The 19,433-nt window shown below is 36.4% G+C and overlaps 1 protein-coding gene across 1 annotated transcript in view; it reads right to left on the reverse strand.

Annotated features, from left to right (window-relative positions):
* Nucleotides 1-445: 445 nt before the first annotated feature.
* Nucleotides 446-19,433, reverse strand: part of YTHDC2 (YTH N6-methyladenosine RNA binding protein C2) — a 29,887-nt gene continuing 10,899 nt past the window's right edge. Inside the window, exons 9-30 of the mRNA XM_005530001.3 lie at nt 17,776-17,924; nt 17,259-17,394; nt 16,787-16,913; nt 15,478-15,543; nt 14,511-14,689; nt 14,244-14,340; nt 14,080-14,167; nt 13,899-13,979; nt 12,900-12,982; nt 11,880-11,985; nt 11,590-11,709; nt 10,966-11,238; nt 10,322-10,448; nt 9,656-9,861; nt 8,737-8,932; nt 7,539-7,648; nt 5,812-6,101; nt 5,240-5,414; nt 4,195-4,398; nt 2,175-2,357; nt 1,093-1,192; nt 446-934 (exon numbers count right to left, since the gene is read on the reverse strand). Of these exons, the coding sequence (XP_005530058.2) occupies nt 1,103-1,192; nt 2,175-2,357; nt 4,195-4,398; nt 5,240-5,414; nt 5,812-6,101; nt 7,539-7,648; nt 8,737-8,932; nt 9,656-9,861; nt 10,322-10,448; nt 10,966-11,238; nt 11,590-11,709; nt 11,880-11,985; nt 12,900-12,982; nt 13,899-13,979; nt 14,080-14,167; nt 14,244-14,340; nt 14,511-14,689; nt 15,478-15,543; nt 16,787-16,913; nt 17,259-17,394; nt 17,776-17,924 (3,086 nt within the window). The 3' untranslated portion in view covers nt 446-934; nt 1,093-1,102. The remainder of the gene's footprint in view (nt 935-1,092; nt 1,193-2,174; nt 2,358-4,194; nt 4,399-5,239; nt 5,415-5,811; nt 6,102-7,538; nt 7,649-8,736; nt 8,933-9,655; nt 9,862-10,321; nt 10,449-10,965; nt 11,239-11,589; nt 11,710-11,879; nt 11,986-12,899; nt 12,983-13,898; nt 13,980-14,079; nt 14,168-14,243; nt 14,341-14,510; nt 14,690-15,477; nt 15,544-16,786; nt 16,914-17,258; nt 17,395-17,775; nt 17,925-19,433) is intronic.

Consider the following 19,433-nt stretch of genomic DNA (forward strand, 5'->3'; position numbering starts at 1 on the left):
AGTAAAGTATGTGAAGTACTAAGAAAAAGCCAAATAAATAAAAACAGCAGTGGTATAGAAGAAAAAGAAACAACTTGAAAGAAAGCATGAAGACTATGTTAAATGATCAAGGAAGTCTTACTGGTAATAATTTTTATTGCTTTTTAAAGAAATACAGGTCTTCTAACAGTGCCTAAATTAGTGAACTATTGAAATATGACTTGGCCACAGGCCTCTGAAAGACTGAGCTTCTCAAGGTTTGAGTCACATCTTAAAGGTGAAAAATAACTGAAACTGCAAACATCAATGGGTGCACCCAATCTCAAAAGTCTCACACTCCTTTTTTATTTAAATGAAATTAAAATAATTAAATAATAAAAATGAAAAAAATAAATTTAAACTAATTAAAAATAATTACTGTTAAATAAATACCATTAAATAAAAATTAACATTTCCAGCTGCCTAGTTGTTTGTATGAATATATTCAGCTTTCTTGCACTGTGGATGTAGAAGTACACTTAAGGAGACTTTCAACATATTTGGAATTAGTATTTTTTGTAACTGACCTGCAAGACCGATTAATTAACATTTATATTCTCAAACCTTTCACTGGGTAGAGAAAGCTTTAACTGTAAACTGTCTGTAACTTAACTGTAACTTAAAACTGTCTGCTATGCTATTTTAAACCCATATGAGGTCCATTGTTTCAAACTTTGGTTTGAACTTAACTATATTTTTAAGTATCAATTGCACACTACTCTAAAACAAAACAACTCAGTGAAAAAACAGGCTGGCAAGTAAACACTGAAAACAAAACAATTCCTTCTTATTTTTCCACTTGTAGATGCACAGCATTACAAAGAATGTCAGGAGGTTGTTGTGTCGCCTTCTTCCTCATCTTTATTGTAGACATGCTGCTGGTTCTCATGGCTGATGTTTCAACAACCTAAACCAGCTGTAAAAAAATCAAAATTACTAGAGAATAATTAGTACCCAGTGTACCTGTCTTCCACAAGCTACAAAGGAAAGACAGTACTGTAATAATACACTGTACGTGCACAGCTTTCCCTCTAATATAAGTAATATAACTTATAATACCAGCGTAGTAACTACCTCTGTCACATCACTTGGCATGCTCAGTCAGTTTTCTTCCTGCCAAAGGAATATGATCCCAAAGCTGCAGCAACTGCTCTCCAACTTGTGGTTCCAGCTCCTAGAAATGATCAGGAAATGAGGGAAGTTACCTGCACTGCTACTACTGAGCACACAGAAACTATTTATTACTGAATTGTTAGATACGTTGCTGGTGATTGCTTTCAACCTTTCTAGAACAGCTCATCCCTATTGCTATTGGGACAAACATTAGAACTTCTACCAGAGCAAGGTTTTCTTACTAGGGCTCAGTAGGAGATAAAAACTTTCATAAGCCATCCTGGCCTACAGGCTGTTTGGGGTGTTTTTATTCACAGTGAGATGCTGGTTCTCACAAAGATAATTCCCAATGAACACGCTACCACCATACCTAAGAACAGATGCACCAGATACTTTGTACCTCCCACAGATCAGTCACTTACTACAAGACATCATTATTTTCCACATCTTTTAAGCTGAATTCCATGAAGTGTGGTGGAGAATGTGGAAAGAGGTCACAGTAAATACAGTGGCCATCCTTTCCTTGTACTTCTTTCCCCCAGTTTCTTTAAACTGGAAAGGGGTTTTGAAGAAGAGAAGATGATACAAAAACTTTAGCTCTTGAATCATCAAGGAGATATTCTGTGAAGGGATGGGGAGAGGGCAGAAACTGCCACACAGAAATTGTGTCAATTCTTTGGTTTTTTGCAGTTGCAGCTATTTGGGTGTGGCAGACTATCTGAGAGAACACATCTCAACCAAACAAGGCACAAATCTCTAGAACTAAATTACAAACTAAAAAACACACCCAACTTCTTTTTGGAAGAAGTCACCTTTAAATATTTCTTTTAACACATAAGCATGAAACTGTTTTGATTTTATCAAAGCAACTACATTACTTCAGCAGTAATTCTGCATTAGCTGAAAGTACAATACATCAATGAACTGTAAATTCAGATTAGCAGATACATGAACAAGTGGAGATAAAGGTCAAGGCTGAACAAGCTAATAAAAAATACACAATTCTACAAAGTAAAGAAAACTTAAGAATAGAGTAACATTACCTGGCCATCTCTACTTATTTGTACTTTCTTACTGTCATTCCATGGGTTGAGCAAATGGTGTGCAAACTGAAAAGGAATGCTTTCTTTTCGGATCCAGTCCACCTTAAATACACCTCCAAAACCAGCAGATCCCCAGTCCTGACTTCTCTCACTTCCGATTGCTGAACCCATTCTAGCAAAACCCTGGGACACAAATTGAAATATGAAAGAACAGACATAATGACACATCTGTCTATGGTTGAATGAGATAAATAACTGAACTTCCTATGAACCTTTCAAAGTAGTTTCAAAGTGATTCACACACTCTCCACGTGAAGCTGGAGCTTCCAAAATGTTTTCATCTACAAAGTTAGAAGTATCACTTCTTTTTCCACTGCAAATATGCCTTGTAGGGTTTGACTATAAGGAATGTCTCTCAGTGACAAGATTATCACTAAAGGTTTCTTGAGCTTTTTAACAGATTAAAAAGCTGTTGCATAACCACCTGAAGCAGAAGGAAATCAAGATAAATATTCTACTACATTATAGTCCATTAGATATTCATATTCCTTGTTACTTGCTAAGTCCTTATTACTCTTAATTTTTGCAGAAATCCATTTGTTCCTTCTCACGTTCCCTCTATGTTAACAAACTTTTACACAGAATTCATAGAGTGCAGCTGTTCTTCAAAGAAAGAAGTCAAAGTTGCTTTTATTTCCTTCTTTAGAGAAGCTGGACAAAATTCCAACATGACAAGTATTCAAGAAGAAAATGAATGACACCCCAAACCCAAGACAGCATCTAACTTAAGGACACCCCGATTTACCCACACACCAAACAAACAGAAAGTAAACCCAACCCCACAAAAAAAATTTATCAACTGTTCAGGTGAATTTATGCCATTTAGGACTTAACAGTCCTAAAAGGACTTAACATTAACATTTAGGACTTAACAGTCCTAAAAGATGCAGTTTACCATGTAAATCATTGTGGTTGTAAGACAAGCAGTCCCAGATATCTCAAGCCAGACTTAAATAAGAATTAATAAAAGGAACAGAAGAAAAAATAAATGTGAAACAGAGACAGTTGTGACAAGAAAAAATTAATAGAGAAGTTAATCTCACATTCCATGAGGGTGCAGCACACTGTCAAAACTGGAAGGGCAGGGCAAGGTCAACCACCTACATTCCTGACTTCCGTGTGTCTCCCCCACTTCCTTGTCTGAGAGCACCAGTGCAACAGCCCGTTTTCAGTATCAAGTGACTTGCTGAAAATAACTTTCCAGTATTACATTTGTATTTGCCAAACCATCATAAGTAATATGTCACTGCAATCCTTCAGAGGTGCTGCCAAAACAGCTGTTTTGGTTGGGTCACTAGATTTTAAGTTCAGCTGACTTTTACAAATAACTTATATATGAAGAAGTTAGTTAACTTCCTTAATCTAGAACAACTGAATTTAGCTGGCTCACAACTGGCTGCAGCTTTGCACTACCAGGTCAAGTTTTTAAGTTGACCACAGATTTGACCAACAAACTGTTGACAAATATCTCACTGAATATGAAGTCAAGACACAGATCTGGAAGAATGATCAGCTTCCTAACTGGAAGTGAATAAAACCCTTTTTTATCGAAATTTTAATAAAGAAATTTATGAATTTCTTAGCTTTAGAAACCTGTGACTTGACTGTAGCTGCTTGCTCACTTACAATACACATTTTGGCATGCAAACATATAGCAATCCCCTACTTTGTTAGGAATTTTTTTTCTGGTTGTTGCTGTTTTAGAGAATGAATGTAGGGTACAAACATTTTTCTGACTCATGATGCTTGGAGGCAATACCATCTGAGCTTCTGAGGGACAAGCAAATTTCAGAGGAGAATGAAATACTCTTTCTTCAGCAAACACAGACATTCACACATTTCTCTGCTTCTCAGAAAGTCAGAAGTCATAAACAAAGCTGTCCACACTACACACAGTCATTTGCTGCGCCCTCCTAAACCATCAAACACTGCTAATATTTACTTTTAGATTAAGGCTCACCTGAAAGCATCCAGACCCTTGAACAGAAAATATTAAGTAAACCACATTACTCTCCCAAAAGGCTCCATTCAGCTTCCTTTCGTTACTTGGTGTAGTGGACCATATTCCCTTCTGCTGAGAAATATCAATGTTTCGCAGGTTGCTACTTTTCATTATAAAGTACCGAACTGGCCTATTTTGTCTTGGTGAAGGAGATTTGCAACCCTGGAAAAAATAAATTAATAGTAGGGAATTTAACAGTAATTCATCCATGAGGGGCAGAAAACAAGTAAAGCAGAACAGGACTAAAAAGTCTAGTGATAAATTGTAATTGGTTTAAGACTGACACACCTTGAGATGACACAAAAATTAATCATCCTACACTGCAGCCTCCAGCACACTACTCACATATCTACCTTCAGAAAACATGTTTTCTTCCTTTTACATTGTTGGAATTTAAAAGATGAAAGACTCAACAGGAATTACTAAATCCTTCAATGAGTACATGAGGTTTCCCCTCAGTGATCTCTTTCTTTAGTGTTACTGCAGTTTACTATTCAAATATATAGGGACAACTATGACAATAATCTCATTAAAAATGTGCCCTTTAAAAAGAAAAGAAATTTAACCACATTTCTTTAAAATGTGGTTAAAATAACCATCACAAAAAACCCCAAGCAGTCATAATAAGGCAGATAACACAGATAACACAATACTTCAAGAGAATCAGTATCAATGTATGCTATTACAGAAACAGAGAAAGGCAGAATCCAAAACCTTCGGAAGTGTACATACAATATACTAATTTAATTGAAAAGAAATAATATACCTTCACCGTTTATTAGAACAAGTTTAAAAAAATGCTATTTTTACTGTATTAAACTAGTGTAACAAGGATATTAAGTCTAAATTTTAAGTTCCAGAAGGAATTATTATGCAACTGTTATAAATGAAAAGTTATGTCAGGTTCCTAATTTATCAGTAAAATACCCAGTATTTGAAGAATGGTACCAGCAAGAAATTCTATTACTTTTGAAGAGCAGGGTGATACGTTTGAGAACTCTACCTTTCCAGATACTGGAGAAGGACTAGCACAGGGGCTGGGAAAGCTACTGCTTTCTGCAGGTTTCACTGAGGACTGAGCTAATCTGTCATCTGAGGATCGTTTGGAGAGCAAAATGTCTCTTTCTTTGTACTTCTTTGGCTGGTGGAGTGCGGGAGATGTAGATTTCACTGAAACCCTACAAAGGACATACCTTGAGTTTCACAAGCAGTTAATGCACAATTTACATCGACCTGTCAGCCTACTGCATGACCACATGTATTACAGCAGATACAAAATATATTATAACTAAAAAGCCCATACTGATCATGTGTTGTTTTTTAATGCTACTGTTAAACCTCTTCTGCTGCTTCTCAAAAGATCACAATTCATAAACAATATTCCTGACTGCTCTCTCAAACAGCAGGCTCATGTATGAAATACTTCTCATTGGGATTACAATGCAGCATACAACAGTATAACACCTTTCAATGGTATTTCCACTCTTTTCACCTCTTTATTACTAGCAGAAATTTAAGTGATGCTTGTATACATAAACTGCAACCTAGAGTGAACAGAAGACCTCAACATCTTACTTTTCAGCATTAGAGGAGTCAGACAATTCAGTTTCTGTTGAGCTTTTTCTACTGCTGGTTGACTTCCATGTAGATGCCAAAGGAAGTTCTTCACAAGCCACAGGTCTTGGTCTCTGGCCAATTCCTGAAGGCTGCTGCAGACCTGCAGACTGTTCTTCAGCACTCAGAACAGCTGTAATTGCTCTTACAGTTGTTTCATCAACCTGAGACCACGGTTTAGAAGGAGCTCGCATACGACGCAGGAACAAACTGTGCCACTTCTGCCTAAGTTGCAACAGCATACCAGCGGCCTGTAATGAATTCCAGTTCCGTTAAAGACTGATGAAAATTAGATCAGACAGGTAATCTCTTTCCTATGAGGCAGCAACTGGCATTTTAATATAAACAGGGTTCAAAATGAAAGGCAAGACTACAATCTTGGGGAGGGGGAATAACTCATATTTAAACTAAGATGTTAATTTACTTTCTTTTCCTTGGGTGCAGGGTTATTTTTGAAACATTTCATTTAACTCTGTACTAGACTTAACATTGTATTGTAAATCCACTTACTTTTTTTTCTTTTTTAATCTTTCTAGAAAACCCAACCTTTTCATGCTTAATGCCCTTCCCCTCAAATCAGTCTATACTCATGCACTCTTCATACCTGAGGGAAAAGAGCTCTAAGCAACATTTTCTTACACAAACTTCTGTCCAAATGTGATGACTAAATTCAAAAGACTATAGTCTAATTCCCATGTTATCAGGAATGCTTCCATTAAAATACATTTTTTTAAATCACTCTTTTGGACACAGTAGTATTATTATTAGAGCTTAAGTGTTTCATGACCCACAAACTACCTTTTACCACAACCACAGCGCCTCAATGACCTAAAGACTTCTATTTCAAAGAGGTTTTTATTTATCCTTCCAAAATCTGACAGCAACTTTCTTTTGGCAACTCCAGCTTCAAGTGCTCCTTTTTGATCTGATTTTGGTTATCCTCTCAGAGAAAGAAAAACACAATATGCCAGTATGACTGTTCTCTCAGCTCCTGCTCAGATTTTGGCTATCCCAGATCATGCTATGGCCTGATGGAGTACCATGCAGGCAGGACAGGAGGCCAGAAGGAGCAGAAGGGCCATTATGCTGCCACAGTCACTTGCAGCTTGCTGTCTCCTACAGCCATTATCTTTTGTCTGGCAGTCCCTTCAGAAACTGCTGACTTGTGGAAAGGGACCAAACTGCCAAGCTCAGACATACAAAACATCATACTGCAAGAAAGGTATGATACTTTTCTGGTATACCCATCCCCAGAAAGTTTTTGAAGCAGATCCAGCAGCATCTGGACTGCTGAGGTTTCCCTCGTGTGATAGACAGTTCACCCACACCAAGATGGAGGAAGAGGGATAAGCACTCTCACTGTTGACTTAGGTGACTATTTTTTATCTTTTTGCTCATAGGGACAAGAATTGAAAGGTATGGGTGATAGGTTATGAAACCTTGTAACTTGGATGTTGAATACATGAACTCATGTGACAGACAACTCTGGGCCAAAGCGGATTGAAGCCCTTTAATTCCTGACGAGCTCATGAAGTAAAGTTAAATCACAGAATATGTAGTTTGAGAGACCCAAATGGAACATGACATTCTTAGAGAAAATTCTTGGCTACACGAATGTTACAAAAACCTTTTTACATCTTTTTACAATTCTTCTACATGAAGCAAACCCAGGGCGATTTCTTACTTACTTCAGGGTCCAGTTTGAGATGGAGCCATTCATCCAGCTTCAGTAGTGCCAGATGAGCAGTTGTTTTGTCCTCCATCTCACTGTCACTGCTATCATTAGATACTCCTCCCCCTGAATTAAAGAAAAAAGGTGCATTAGCATTTCTGTATTTTTTTCTACTTATATACAGAAACCAGAACAGTACTGTATTACCAGCAATAAATATTTTTCCTTCTAAAATTGACTTTAAAATGTAAACATTTGTAAAACTACCTCTTCTTTTCTGCAAATACACTGAAAAGTCCTTGATCCAGATAGCGGCAATCAAGTAGCCAGATCTGCTGAAGGTCCTGCTACTGTACTGATGTGATCTGACTCAACTCATGTACCTTCATCAGCATTCACAAGCCACTATCCAACTTTTGCCTAAAGCAGTTTGTAAAACCCCATGTGGCTCTATTTCCTAGTAAAATAGCAGATTTAAAGACCTAGTATACATATACATATCTATACATATATGTATTCATATATACATATGGCTATTAATTAGGAATCCTTATTTTCCTAAAGTGCAATTCTATCAGCATGAACACTATTCTACAGTTAACTGTTTAGAAGCAAAAGAGGAAAGCTTCAGAAATTAGTTGGACATACAGTTTGATTCAAACTGTGGGAACTAGCAGCAGTTATTTTTGCTTCCATTCCAAGAACACTCAATTTAAATAAAAAATAAAAAAAAAGGAAATTTCTATATATTCTCTATTACTTGTGGTTAATAGTATAGCTGATTGACATTAAAAATTATCAGTAGAACATATCTTGAAAATGTGTGTGTCAGCTAGAAGCAACATGACTTATTTGCCATATTGATTGTTTCTAAATTACTCAGTTTGAATAATCTAGTTCAAAGTATCAAATAAAGTAGTCTGTAGAAAAAGAACATATATACTACACTTCTCACTACCAGTATTATCATTAGACACTGTGGCTGCATTATTTCCTTACTAACTATACTGAATGAATGTGTAAGGAATCCCAAAACTGAGAGATTTGTTACAAACTATTTGATACAAACTGTTCCTGAATAGCTATAGGAATTATAACACTGTTGTTTTCAGAATCAGCCAATATATGTATTAAGTATTACTTAAAAATAAGCCTTCCTTGTCACACACCAGTGTATACCAATGGAAACATCCCAAATCTGGGCTCTGGTGTACCTCGAAAGGTTGAAGATGCCTGCAAGGCATTACTTGGCAGTCTGGCTGGTCCACAGAAGAGGGACACGGTGACAGGTGTCACAACAGAGCAGTACCTGATGTTTGCTGTCTTGTGAGCTCTTGTCATTTCATCATATATAAGCCAGTCTGTAGGGAGAGCCTGGATGGCTGCAGCCTGTCCATTTGCTGGGGCAATCTGTGCAAGAGAAGATAAGACTAGGCTATTATAGCCGGTACCCATATTTAATGTAAATTTTAACATATTTCCCATTTTATTCAGAGATATTTGTGGATGCCTCAACCTGGCAGTGTTCACAGCCAGGCTGGGTGGGGCTCCCAGCAACCTGGACTAGTGGGAGGTGTCCCTGCCCATGGCAGGAAGTTGGAATGAGAGAAGCTTTAAGGTCCCTTCCAACCCAACCATTCTATGGCTCTATATTTTGAGAAATAAATACATGTATAATAATACACATATAAAAATATACATGCAAATAAAAATTTTGAGAGAATTCAACCAGATTCAGAAATTATCCTACCATGATAAAACAAAGTATTTTGCTTTAAAAAGAAAGGTTTAAAAAAACTTTCAGAGTATAACTTCTTGCTTTTAAGAGTAGGGATCATTATATCTTTAGAACAATTTTATAACTAGGGGCATTTTTTTTGCCATTTTGCCTTGCTCCATCTAGAGAAAGAGCTAATTGAAACAATGGGAAAAAAAAAAACCCCTCCAACTTCTATCAGCTGGTTAGTGAAGTATTTAGAAAAAGTAGAAAAGTTAGAAAAGTATTTTCTAAAGCTGTAGTGTTAAATGCCCATGCTGCTTTTAAAGCACTGACAACTAGAAAAAGACATTTCTAAAACATGTGATAGATTTTAGTGCTCTTTTTTGTGAACTATAAATTCAAAGTGATTTTACCTTTTTATACTGAGTTTGACCAAGAACAGAGGTAGGATGAAATCGCACTTTCTTCTCCTTTGGTTCAGTCAACACCAGGCTTTCTCTGTCTACATGCACAAGATTGGGATACATCCCAGCCACTAAAGCAGCTTTAATTACAGCCCAGTTCTCAGAGTTAGTATTGACATCTCTAATATCAGCTCCTCCTCTGGCTCTCACAAAACCTGACAAGACAAAATGGTGCCATGTCAGCTTGTGTTTGGTTCTCAAAAGGAGTTTGAAAATGAAGGTGAAATAAATTACTTATTTGTTGCGGTTTTCACCACTACCAACCTTAACAGCACCAAGAAGAAACCATTACACTGAAATCCTTCCTGGTAAGAGTTTCATACTAACACAAAATACAATTCTTTCTACAATACAAAGACATTTCCTATGGGAATATTTTACTAAAACATAAAGATCCAAGAAATTTATCTCAACAGCGAAATGCAGTGGCATGTGGAGATGAGGGTGCTTTCAGTTAGATCAGCCACACTTCCTCATCTACACCATACCCTGCATGAATGTGTACATGAAAATGTGTTTCAAATTAAGTAAGGAAAATTACAGTGGTGAACATGATTTTTGTAATGATTTCTATATGTTTGACTTTAAAATAAGGGTTTTTTTGAAGCTCTTTACCTGAGGCTCTAAGCTGGCCAAGCAACTGTGTTCTCATTCCTACAATGATTTCCATTGTGGCTTGGGATAGGAAGTTCTTTTCACAGAAGGCTCTCTCCCAGCCATCACTGCGTGCCTTCTGCCATGCCTGAAAACGTTTTTACATTTGCTTATTAATTTGATAAGCTAACACTAGAACATGCTTTTTTTTTTAAATTACATTTATGTCAATAAAATAAATGTAAGACCCACTCTGAAAGTAAATGTATCAAACTAGATTTTTATTTCTGTTCAAGAATTAGATTATCTTACCTGCTCACTACATGATCATTATGTCAAGTTAAAATTATTAATTTAATAAAGATCGTTACATTAAGATCATGATTTGAAGATCTCTGTGTAGTAGCATGTAAAAAGGCACATTGTTAGACCACTCAGAATTTTGTACGGTTTGAAAATATCAACAAAACATACCACAAAAAGTGTTCCCTCACAAATATACAGGAAAGCCACCAGGCAAAAATAAAGTCTTCTCCAAGGATGTTGCTGACTGCAACACAAGGACTTAATCACAGTGCACCACTCTATATCCAAGCAGATTGATGCATTTGTTACCTTGATTGGGTGATCTACTGTGATTAGTACTCTCTGAAATGAAATATTACCTGGAAAGCCCTGAGCAGGGCCATGTGGTCACTGAACGTCCCTGCAGCAAAACGCTTCCTGCACAGCATGGCTGCACGCTTTTGGGAGGCCAGTGTGGGCAGCACAAAAGGGTCTTGGCAGGCAAGAGCAGAGGCAATGGTCAGAACAGGATCCAGGCACTTCAGCACTACAGCATACAACACCATTTTACCAAGGTGTGGCTCTACAGGTAATTCAGTGAGGTGATAACCAAGCTCAGTGAGATCTTCCCAAGCGTCCATGGCATCTATGGTCTGTTTATAATCAAACAAACAAAGGAGAGGGGGACAGGGACAGTGAACTAAATCAATTAGCAGTGAAAGCAAAAAGAATGTGAATATTGGACATTAACTAGACTTGCTCCCAAACACTTAAAAAAGCAAGTCAAACTATTAACAGAGACAAGACTTCGAGGCACTCTCTTCCCTTGACGTGGAAAAACATATCCTCACACACAAAATGAAAACAGACAATAAACAAAAATTTGAAACATCCTTAAGTAATTAAAAACAGCTTCAGTACAAACTGAAGTAAGAAAAACAGACTGCTACACGAAAAACTTGGAATCAAACACAATTTCCATGTAAACCTATTCCTTTTCTGACCTTAAGCATATGCACAGCATTTCTCACAGTTCCAGCAGGCGGAGGATCAGGAGCTTTCATAAGAAAGTCTACAACTGGACAATTAATTGGAGCCAGAAGTTTTGTGTACAAACAGATCTCCTGCAAGTTAAAAGGCAGAACAAAAAAGATTACCAAGATTTGGAAACGATCTTAGAGATTGTTTCCAAATCTTGGAAACACATGTCCCAAACACATGATTTGTTGCAATTAATAGTATGGCTTGATGACATTACATTTTTTAAAGTTATAATTTCTAAGTGAACATGCACCTGAAGCGGCATTCTTAGAAGTTCTGGAGATTGAAATTCCAACATATTCTGAAATCGGAGCCTGCTGAAGAGACGAAAACAGACTCCAGGCTGACAGCGCCCAGCCCTTGAAAATGAAATATGGAAAGTTGTGAAAATTAGGAATTCTTTATAAAAACAAAACCAAAAGCCAACAAACAGATACAGAAACTTAGAATGGGAAAGTAGAAGCAGTTCTATGAAGAAAATGTTGTTAAGTCACACAAAAAGTGAGAGTTTTCCTATCATGGATTATTTTTGAGAGTGTGGCGATTTTTCACTGTAATTTTAACCCAACACTGAAAAATCTGGAGAAAGAAAAACAAGGCTTATCTAAGTAAAGTGCTGTGGGTATTTTTTTAATCTAAGATCAGTCCAAATCTCAATCATCCTTTGTTGTAAGGAATCTAAATTGCAAACTTCATTTCTTCCTCTCACATCCCCTAAACATAAGCGAGCCTTGGATTAAAAAACAGAATTAAGATTAAATAAATTGCGAGTGGATGAACAGAGACAGCAAGTTCTCACATTCATGCACAAATATCTGTAGTTTAATGCCAATATAATTGATTTAAGGGGCATTTGTTGCTACATAAACTTCTGAGCCCTCACCCACATTGTTGGGAAGAGCATGATCATGGCCTGTTAAATCATGGATAGTTTGGAGAAAGTGAAATAGGCCATCCTTTGCCAACAGAGAATGTGGGAAAACAATCCACTGGACACTGTGACTGATGGTGCTACATGGGAGAAAAAGAAAGGAGAACAAACTAATGGGGGGAAAACAACCTAGACCTTAGGGAAAACGCCTTTCCCACAACTTAGAAAATGATTCCAAGGAAATACACACTAACCCCTACTCAGAACAAGTGTTGGCCATTGTCCAACATGACACTGGACTAGGCTAGAAACAGTTATTATGTTGTCTGCTTTATTCTTAACATACAGGATGGTGGATATAAAATTAAATAAAACTAAAAACCAGTATGAGACATTTATTACCTGCCTTTTCTCTGGATAGCACTGGCTTTTGAAATCCACCCCATTTTTAGCATTGTAACACGACTCAGTGCATCTAAAGACTTCTATAAAAACAAAGAAAGGAACATAAACTGAAGATTGAATGGGATACATGAAATTAAAGTTACCAGTTATTTAGACTACTAACAGGAGTTTTCTAAAAAGTGTGAAACAGCAATATATACAGCAGCTTATGGCACAAAGGTATCTTCTCAGTTTCAAGCAAATTTATGATGTCATCTCCTTTGCAGTATCTTTGTGCTACACAGTTTTCAAAATTAAATGTTGTCTAGTCAATAGGTAAATGCAAGCCGCTAAAAGGTATGTTAGATCTGTGTTCTGAAATATCACAAAGCAAGCAAAAATACATTATTATGTATTATTTTCCTTTTTATCTCACTTGGAAATTACCAACTTATTTTCTTAGATTGTGTAAAATTACAAAAAAACCCCCTTTGTTTTATGAGAACTTCAGAAATTTGGTGTGCATACTGCCTATAAAATCCAATTTCATTCTGAAAGCCATACACTAGGTCTCAAATTGTCTCATTATGTTATCTCACTTTTCTTGGACAAATGATTTGGGAATAAGCCCCCAGCACATCAAAAAAAGTGCTTAAAAACTTAATGGATTATTTTTGAACTTGATACAATAGCAGGACAAAAGGAACTCCTAGTATTCTCTAACTCTCAGGAAGGAGGTGGTCTAAACTGAGGACTTGTTTTAAACATCAAACAGAAATACTAAATTATAAAAGAAAAAGATATATCAATACATCAACCTACATTAGCTTTTACAGGGTTTTTGTACAGCTAGCTATTTACAGTACTTGTTTTAAAACAAATAGATGTTGAAACTTTTCAGTGAGGTCTGTTGCCTGACATGCATTAGCTCTCAGCCTACTGTAAACGAAAAAGTCCTCCCTAATTTATGCACTGTGAGTTTTAGAATTGCACTAGGAAAATTTAAGGCAGTCATACCTCTTTCACCTTGCCTGAGTCAATGACAAACACAACATCATTGACTGTTATGCTGGTTTCTGCAATATTAGTGGAAAGAATCTGCAATGAAAAAAAACCAAAACCACCAAAACTATAGTAACTGTAAAAGGAAATGCAAAATAGATCATTGTAGCATTTGACAAAGTCTTTTGATACTTGCAATTTTGCGGATGCCAGAAGGTGGAGTTTCAAGCACTTTCTTCTGATCTAAAGTCTGCACACTTGAATGAAGCATGAAAACTTGGTATCTAATGCAAGACAAAAATCACAGTTTAAGGATTCTTAGAAGAAGTTATGAAAATCCACAGAAACTAAAGATTTTACCTGCGAGCATTATCAGCAAATCTCTTGTCATCAAAAAGAATACGGTCCCTCAGGTTCACTATCTCATCATATCCAGGAAGAAATATTAAAATTGCACCTAAAAAAGGAAGTGGGTTTACAGAGAAAAGCAGAAAATTCAAATACATATCAGTGCCATGTAAACTAGCACTAGGAAGGTTTTAACTTTTGAGGATTTCTGAAAAAAGAGCATGATTCATCAGAAGCCAAATCCAGAACAATACACTGGGAGTGTGGGTAGTTACCTACCTGCATCACTACTATGACAGATGCTGTGAAGTAAGTGCATTATCAGATCCAGATCCACTTTTTCATCATCAAAACTGTGATGATAAGCTGTCAGTAGTTCTCTGTCCTCTGCACTAAGGTCACTACCACTTTTTTGGACCAGGGAACTTTCATCCAGAGTTCCAAATCCAAATGAAGCACTGTAATAGAAAAATACACAGACCAGAGTCAAGACTCCCCACTTTGGGTTTGCATTCTGCCATCAGCTCAAACTTAGATCAGGACCAACATGACTATTGGTCTTGAATTCTAATTTTTAACTGTAGCAGAAGAGAATCACCATGTTATTACTGTTCACTGATTTAAATGTTAACCCAACAATGCATGCCAGTTCATTTTTAGTGTTAACTTTAGTTTTCTTAAACTTCATTGAAACACAACCATAAGCAAATGAAAGTATAAAGATACTTCTCATTTATGTGTTCAAGGAAAAATATTTAAGAGATACATATTCTCCAAGAATTTCCCACTAGCGGAAACTACACTAAGAAAAATTGTAATAAATATAACCTTTAAAAAACAGTACCTCAACTATGATAACTGTAAGTTAATAAAAAAAAATCATTCTTGAATGGCCTAGTGTACGTTACTTCTATAAAATTTCTTTAATATGTCTATTGTGTATAATCAATACACAAATAAAAACACACGACAGATTTGTTTCTGAAGTAAGCATGTGAAAATAAAATGGTACATAGTATATAATCAGCAAGTTGTGCAAACGTAAAAATATGATACTGAATAAAAACTTTTTTTGTTATTTATTTTTGAAATATTCCTACTCTCAAAAAAAAAATAAAAGGCATTGCTATTTAGTCCAGATTTTACAGCATGAAAAGCTAAAACCGGTTCTGATTAAAAGAATATAAAGCTCAAATTTCCTTTCACCATATTATACAATTCTTTCTGCAAAGCAGTTACAGCTTACCTGTAGGATTCCAACATATCAACAACCTCTGTCTGTCCAAATCGCCTAGCCCAGTCCACAGCCATCCTGAAAGAGTTGCACAAGTATTTTTTCAGATTTTTCACTTTGAAAGATGAATATGAATAGCACATCAGGTGAGAAGACAATTGACACCAGACCTTTGTATCCATTCCAGTATTCTTATCAGAATTGTTATTGCTGGATCTGCAACTTTCCATTTGAAAGTGCTGGAAAAGGTGTTAAAAGCTATCTGATTTTTAGGTAACTGCAGTTGTTTACCACAAAAGAAAGTCAGAATTTTACACAGGAGTACCTTCAAACGTTCACAAGGAAACGAGGAGGAAAAATGGGAACACACAGGACACAGTCTCAAGTTGTACCAAGGGAAATTTAGGCTGGATGTTAGGAAAAAGTTCTTCAAGGAAAGAGTAATAAAATACTGGAATGGTCTGCCTGTGGAGGTGGTGGAGTCACCATCCCTGGATGTGTTTAAAAAAAGACTGGATATGGCACACAGTGCCATGGTTTAGCTGTATTAGGGCATTGGTTGGACTCCATGATCTTGAAGGTCTCTTCCAACCTAGTGATTCTGTGAATGTGCACTCCTTTAAAAAGCCCACACCAACATGCAGAGATCAGACCTGCCTGTTTGCAGTACCCTTTAAGTCACCCAAAAAAAGACATACCCCAGTATTTTTCAGCAAAATGTGGGAAAACATTGGGCTATTTCATGTCTTTCAGAAGTTGTCCTCCTCACAATGCAGTTCACTACTCTACTTCAAAACTGCATTCCTTCCCAAGTTTTTCAAGTGTTAGTACCAAATATCAGATCGCTGGAATCCTAATTCTTATCCTTCCATGTTACAATTATTTAACCAACTTTCCTTTTTATACGAAGACATGCTTTGTAACCACAAAACTTGAGTTTTTACAGATTCACAAATATATTTACATGCTACAACATATTTAGAAACCTAACACAAGGATTTTCTGATATAGGTAATGCCATGAAAGAAAGAATTGCCAAACATTTTGGTCCAGTTCAGTAGATTACAGTTTTTCTGCTAACCAGTGTCCTAAATAAGACCTATCAAAAAAAAGTTTATAGCCCATAATCAAGACTCTGTAATTAAGAATTCAATTTAGAATTTACAGAAAACAATGTGATTAACAGGAGTTATAAACTGTTTAGGCTGTCAAAATCTATAGTTCTTACAGCAGTGTGATGAGTTAGCAAACTAATTTAGATATGATAGAATTTTCTTTCTCCTATGTTGACAAATGATTCTTTTTGTTTCTCTGTTTTTACCAGCCATTGGATGATTTGCAGTGGATACTTGCTCCCATACTGATCAGCTGTTCTACTTGACTCAAAAGGCCTCTCCCAGAAGAAATCATCAGAGCAGTTGCACCGGTTTCACTGTGCCTATAATCAACTGAGAAGTAAAAAAAAAATAATCAGCAAACCCAATAGAAATGTTATTTCTTCATCTTAATATAGTACATATTGCTTTCAAATTCCAGCCCAAAGAGAATTTGTTTCCTCACTTTATCTCGGCAGTCAGTTCATGTGAATTCCACATTGTTTTAGAAACACACTTCTTTCAATACTTCAAAACAACTAACTAAACAATTCATTAGTTCTGCTAGCCCTATCCACTTATTCAGTAGGCATCAGAATGCAAAGGCAACAACATTTGAAACCAGAGATAAAAGCAGCCATAGAAATTTGAGTAAATTTGAGGTTCCTTTTTTCTTATGTAATAACACAATAAACTTACCACTGACATTTTCAGTTAAAATAAGATGGAACACCTGAGCAAAGGAATCAGTATCTTTATGCAACCAGATGTCAGAAAGACAGGAATCCATTTCTTTTACTATCCACGGTTCAAGGCAATTCACATCTTTTTCGGTCTGAAGATAAAAAGCCATATTGAAAGATTAACCTCTTCCTAGAGTTGTCTTTATTTTCATACATTACCCACAAAGAATTTGAATCGTTAATTTTCCCACCAGCAATCAGAAATCCAGCACTCAGGTATCAGTTAATGCACTGACTGTGTCATATGTACTCACACAATGGCAGTTGAGCCATTTGAACAGAGGAAAAGTTGTGTACAACCACCATAACTGAAGAGCACACTTCAGCTAGAGCAGTTCACCCTAAAAGAGTGATCTTTAAAATACATTAATAGCCTGAGAGACTCTACAGCACTATCTTTGGAAAAAGGATTTTAAATGGCTAGTAGTACAACACAAATATAAATGTCTCTTCCAACAAAAGGAAGAACTTACTAGTTGATTAAATACTGTGTCACCACCATCATCCAACCATTTGTACTCCTGATTTGCCCTTGGAACCGACTTTTGTCTCCGAGATGCCAGTTTGTTAGTGTTTTCTTGAGCTGAACACCACTCAGCAAGAGTGTTCTTCTGTGTCTCTTCTAGAATGCAAAGTAGTCCCCAAGAAAATTTTAAAGTCATCTTTATTATTCATTGTTTTCTACTAAAAAAATAGTTATAGCAGGTCGAAGTTTTACCTATTCAACCTCTTTTATTTAATCTAGAATGCTACTACAAATCCAACCTGTTTAAGGTTACCTGAAGTGCACGACTGCAAACAAGGGCTATAAGAACAAGACAAAACCCACTATTTTGGTGTTTAACCCACCCAAGCTTCCATTATTCCAAACTACAGCACTTAAAGGAGCTTCCTAAGTAATTACCTTCTACACAATCTCAGTCCAGATCTTTCTTCAGAAGTGGAATGCTGAAGACAAGTGATACAGTCCCTGCATGTAACAACTTGTTTTTGTACAGGAGTGGAAGAAACAGTGGAAAAAACCAGTGTCTTAACACTTCTGTTTCCAGTGATCGGAGCTGAGCACTGTGATAAATATCCACTTAGAATTGTATGTTACAGCTTTGAGGTTTGCATTTTTAAATTTTTTTCTTTAAATCATCACTGGGATCATTACTTTCAATTGCCAGGAAAATTTCTGAAGTAGTATCTACATATCAGGAAAATCAATCCACAAACACCAGAGGTTTATGTCCAAAAATGAGACAGAGGAGTACTTTTACTTTATTTGAATAAAGGGAGAGGCCACGGAGCATTCCCCTGGGGTCTCTCATTTTTGGATGATGCAGCCTCCTTTTTATCCTGATTTCCCGGCTGCATGTCCCTCTCTCTTTCCCCATTGGCTGAGGTATTTGAGCTCAGACTTCCCGGAATGCCTGATACCTAAGATTCCCTGTATAACCCTCCCTCTTAATTTTTAATTCTTACAGAATTTATGTTTTTTCTCCATTGTTTCTTTCATCTTTCAATATCCAATTTCATTTATCAGCAAACCTACAGTTTGTTTGTAAAGGCAAATATCCTCTTCCCATTCATGAATCAGTGGAATCCTTCCCATTGTTTCTTTCATCTCTCAGTGCTAGTTTTATCTACCAGCAGATCCACAGCTTGTTTGTAAAGAAAAACCTGTCATTTCTCTCATATTTCATCAACTGAAAACCAATGATGTTTAGCTCAAGAGTGTTAACACTTATAAAAATACATCCATGCCTGAAGAACACAGTGAAAAATGTTACTAAAGGAAACAACTTGTGCGTTTTATGCAAGATGTACAAAATCCTGCCTGCTTTAATAGCTGAACTTTAACTTGCACCCAAAGGTACAGAGCAGCCTATGCCTCTTTAGTGTTCATGTGGGCAGAGCCCACAATTATATTTAACTCTACACCATAATAATTATAAAAAATATGGCAATTATCAACTGAAAGCAAAAAGAATGTAATCACTGAATCTAAGTTATTTTTTTGCATAAAGTATTTCAATAATGTAAATACTGAGAGCTTAAAGATACTTGCTGTCATCTAATCACGTCTCATTTAATCTCCTGACTCTGGTATTTTAACAGAAAATAATCCTGTTAATTCTTTATTCAG

Source organism: Pseudopodoces humilis, chromosome 4 (genome assembly GCF_049639895.1).
Source record: "Pseudopodoces humilis isolate 2021_Gansu_Grassland_sample_001 chromosome 4, ASM4963989v1, whole genome shotgun sequence".
NCBI classification, from domain to species: domain Eukaryota; kingdom Metazoa; phylum Chordata; class Aves; order Passeriformes; family Paridae; genus Pseudopodoces; species Pseudopodoces humilis.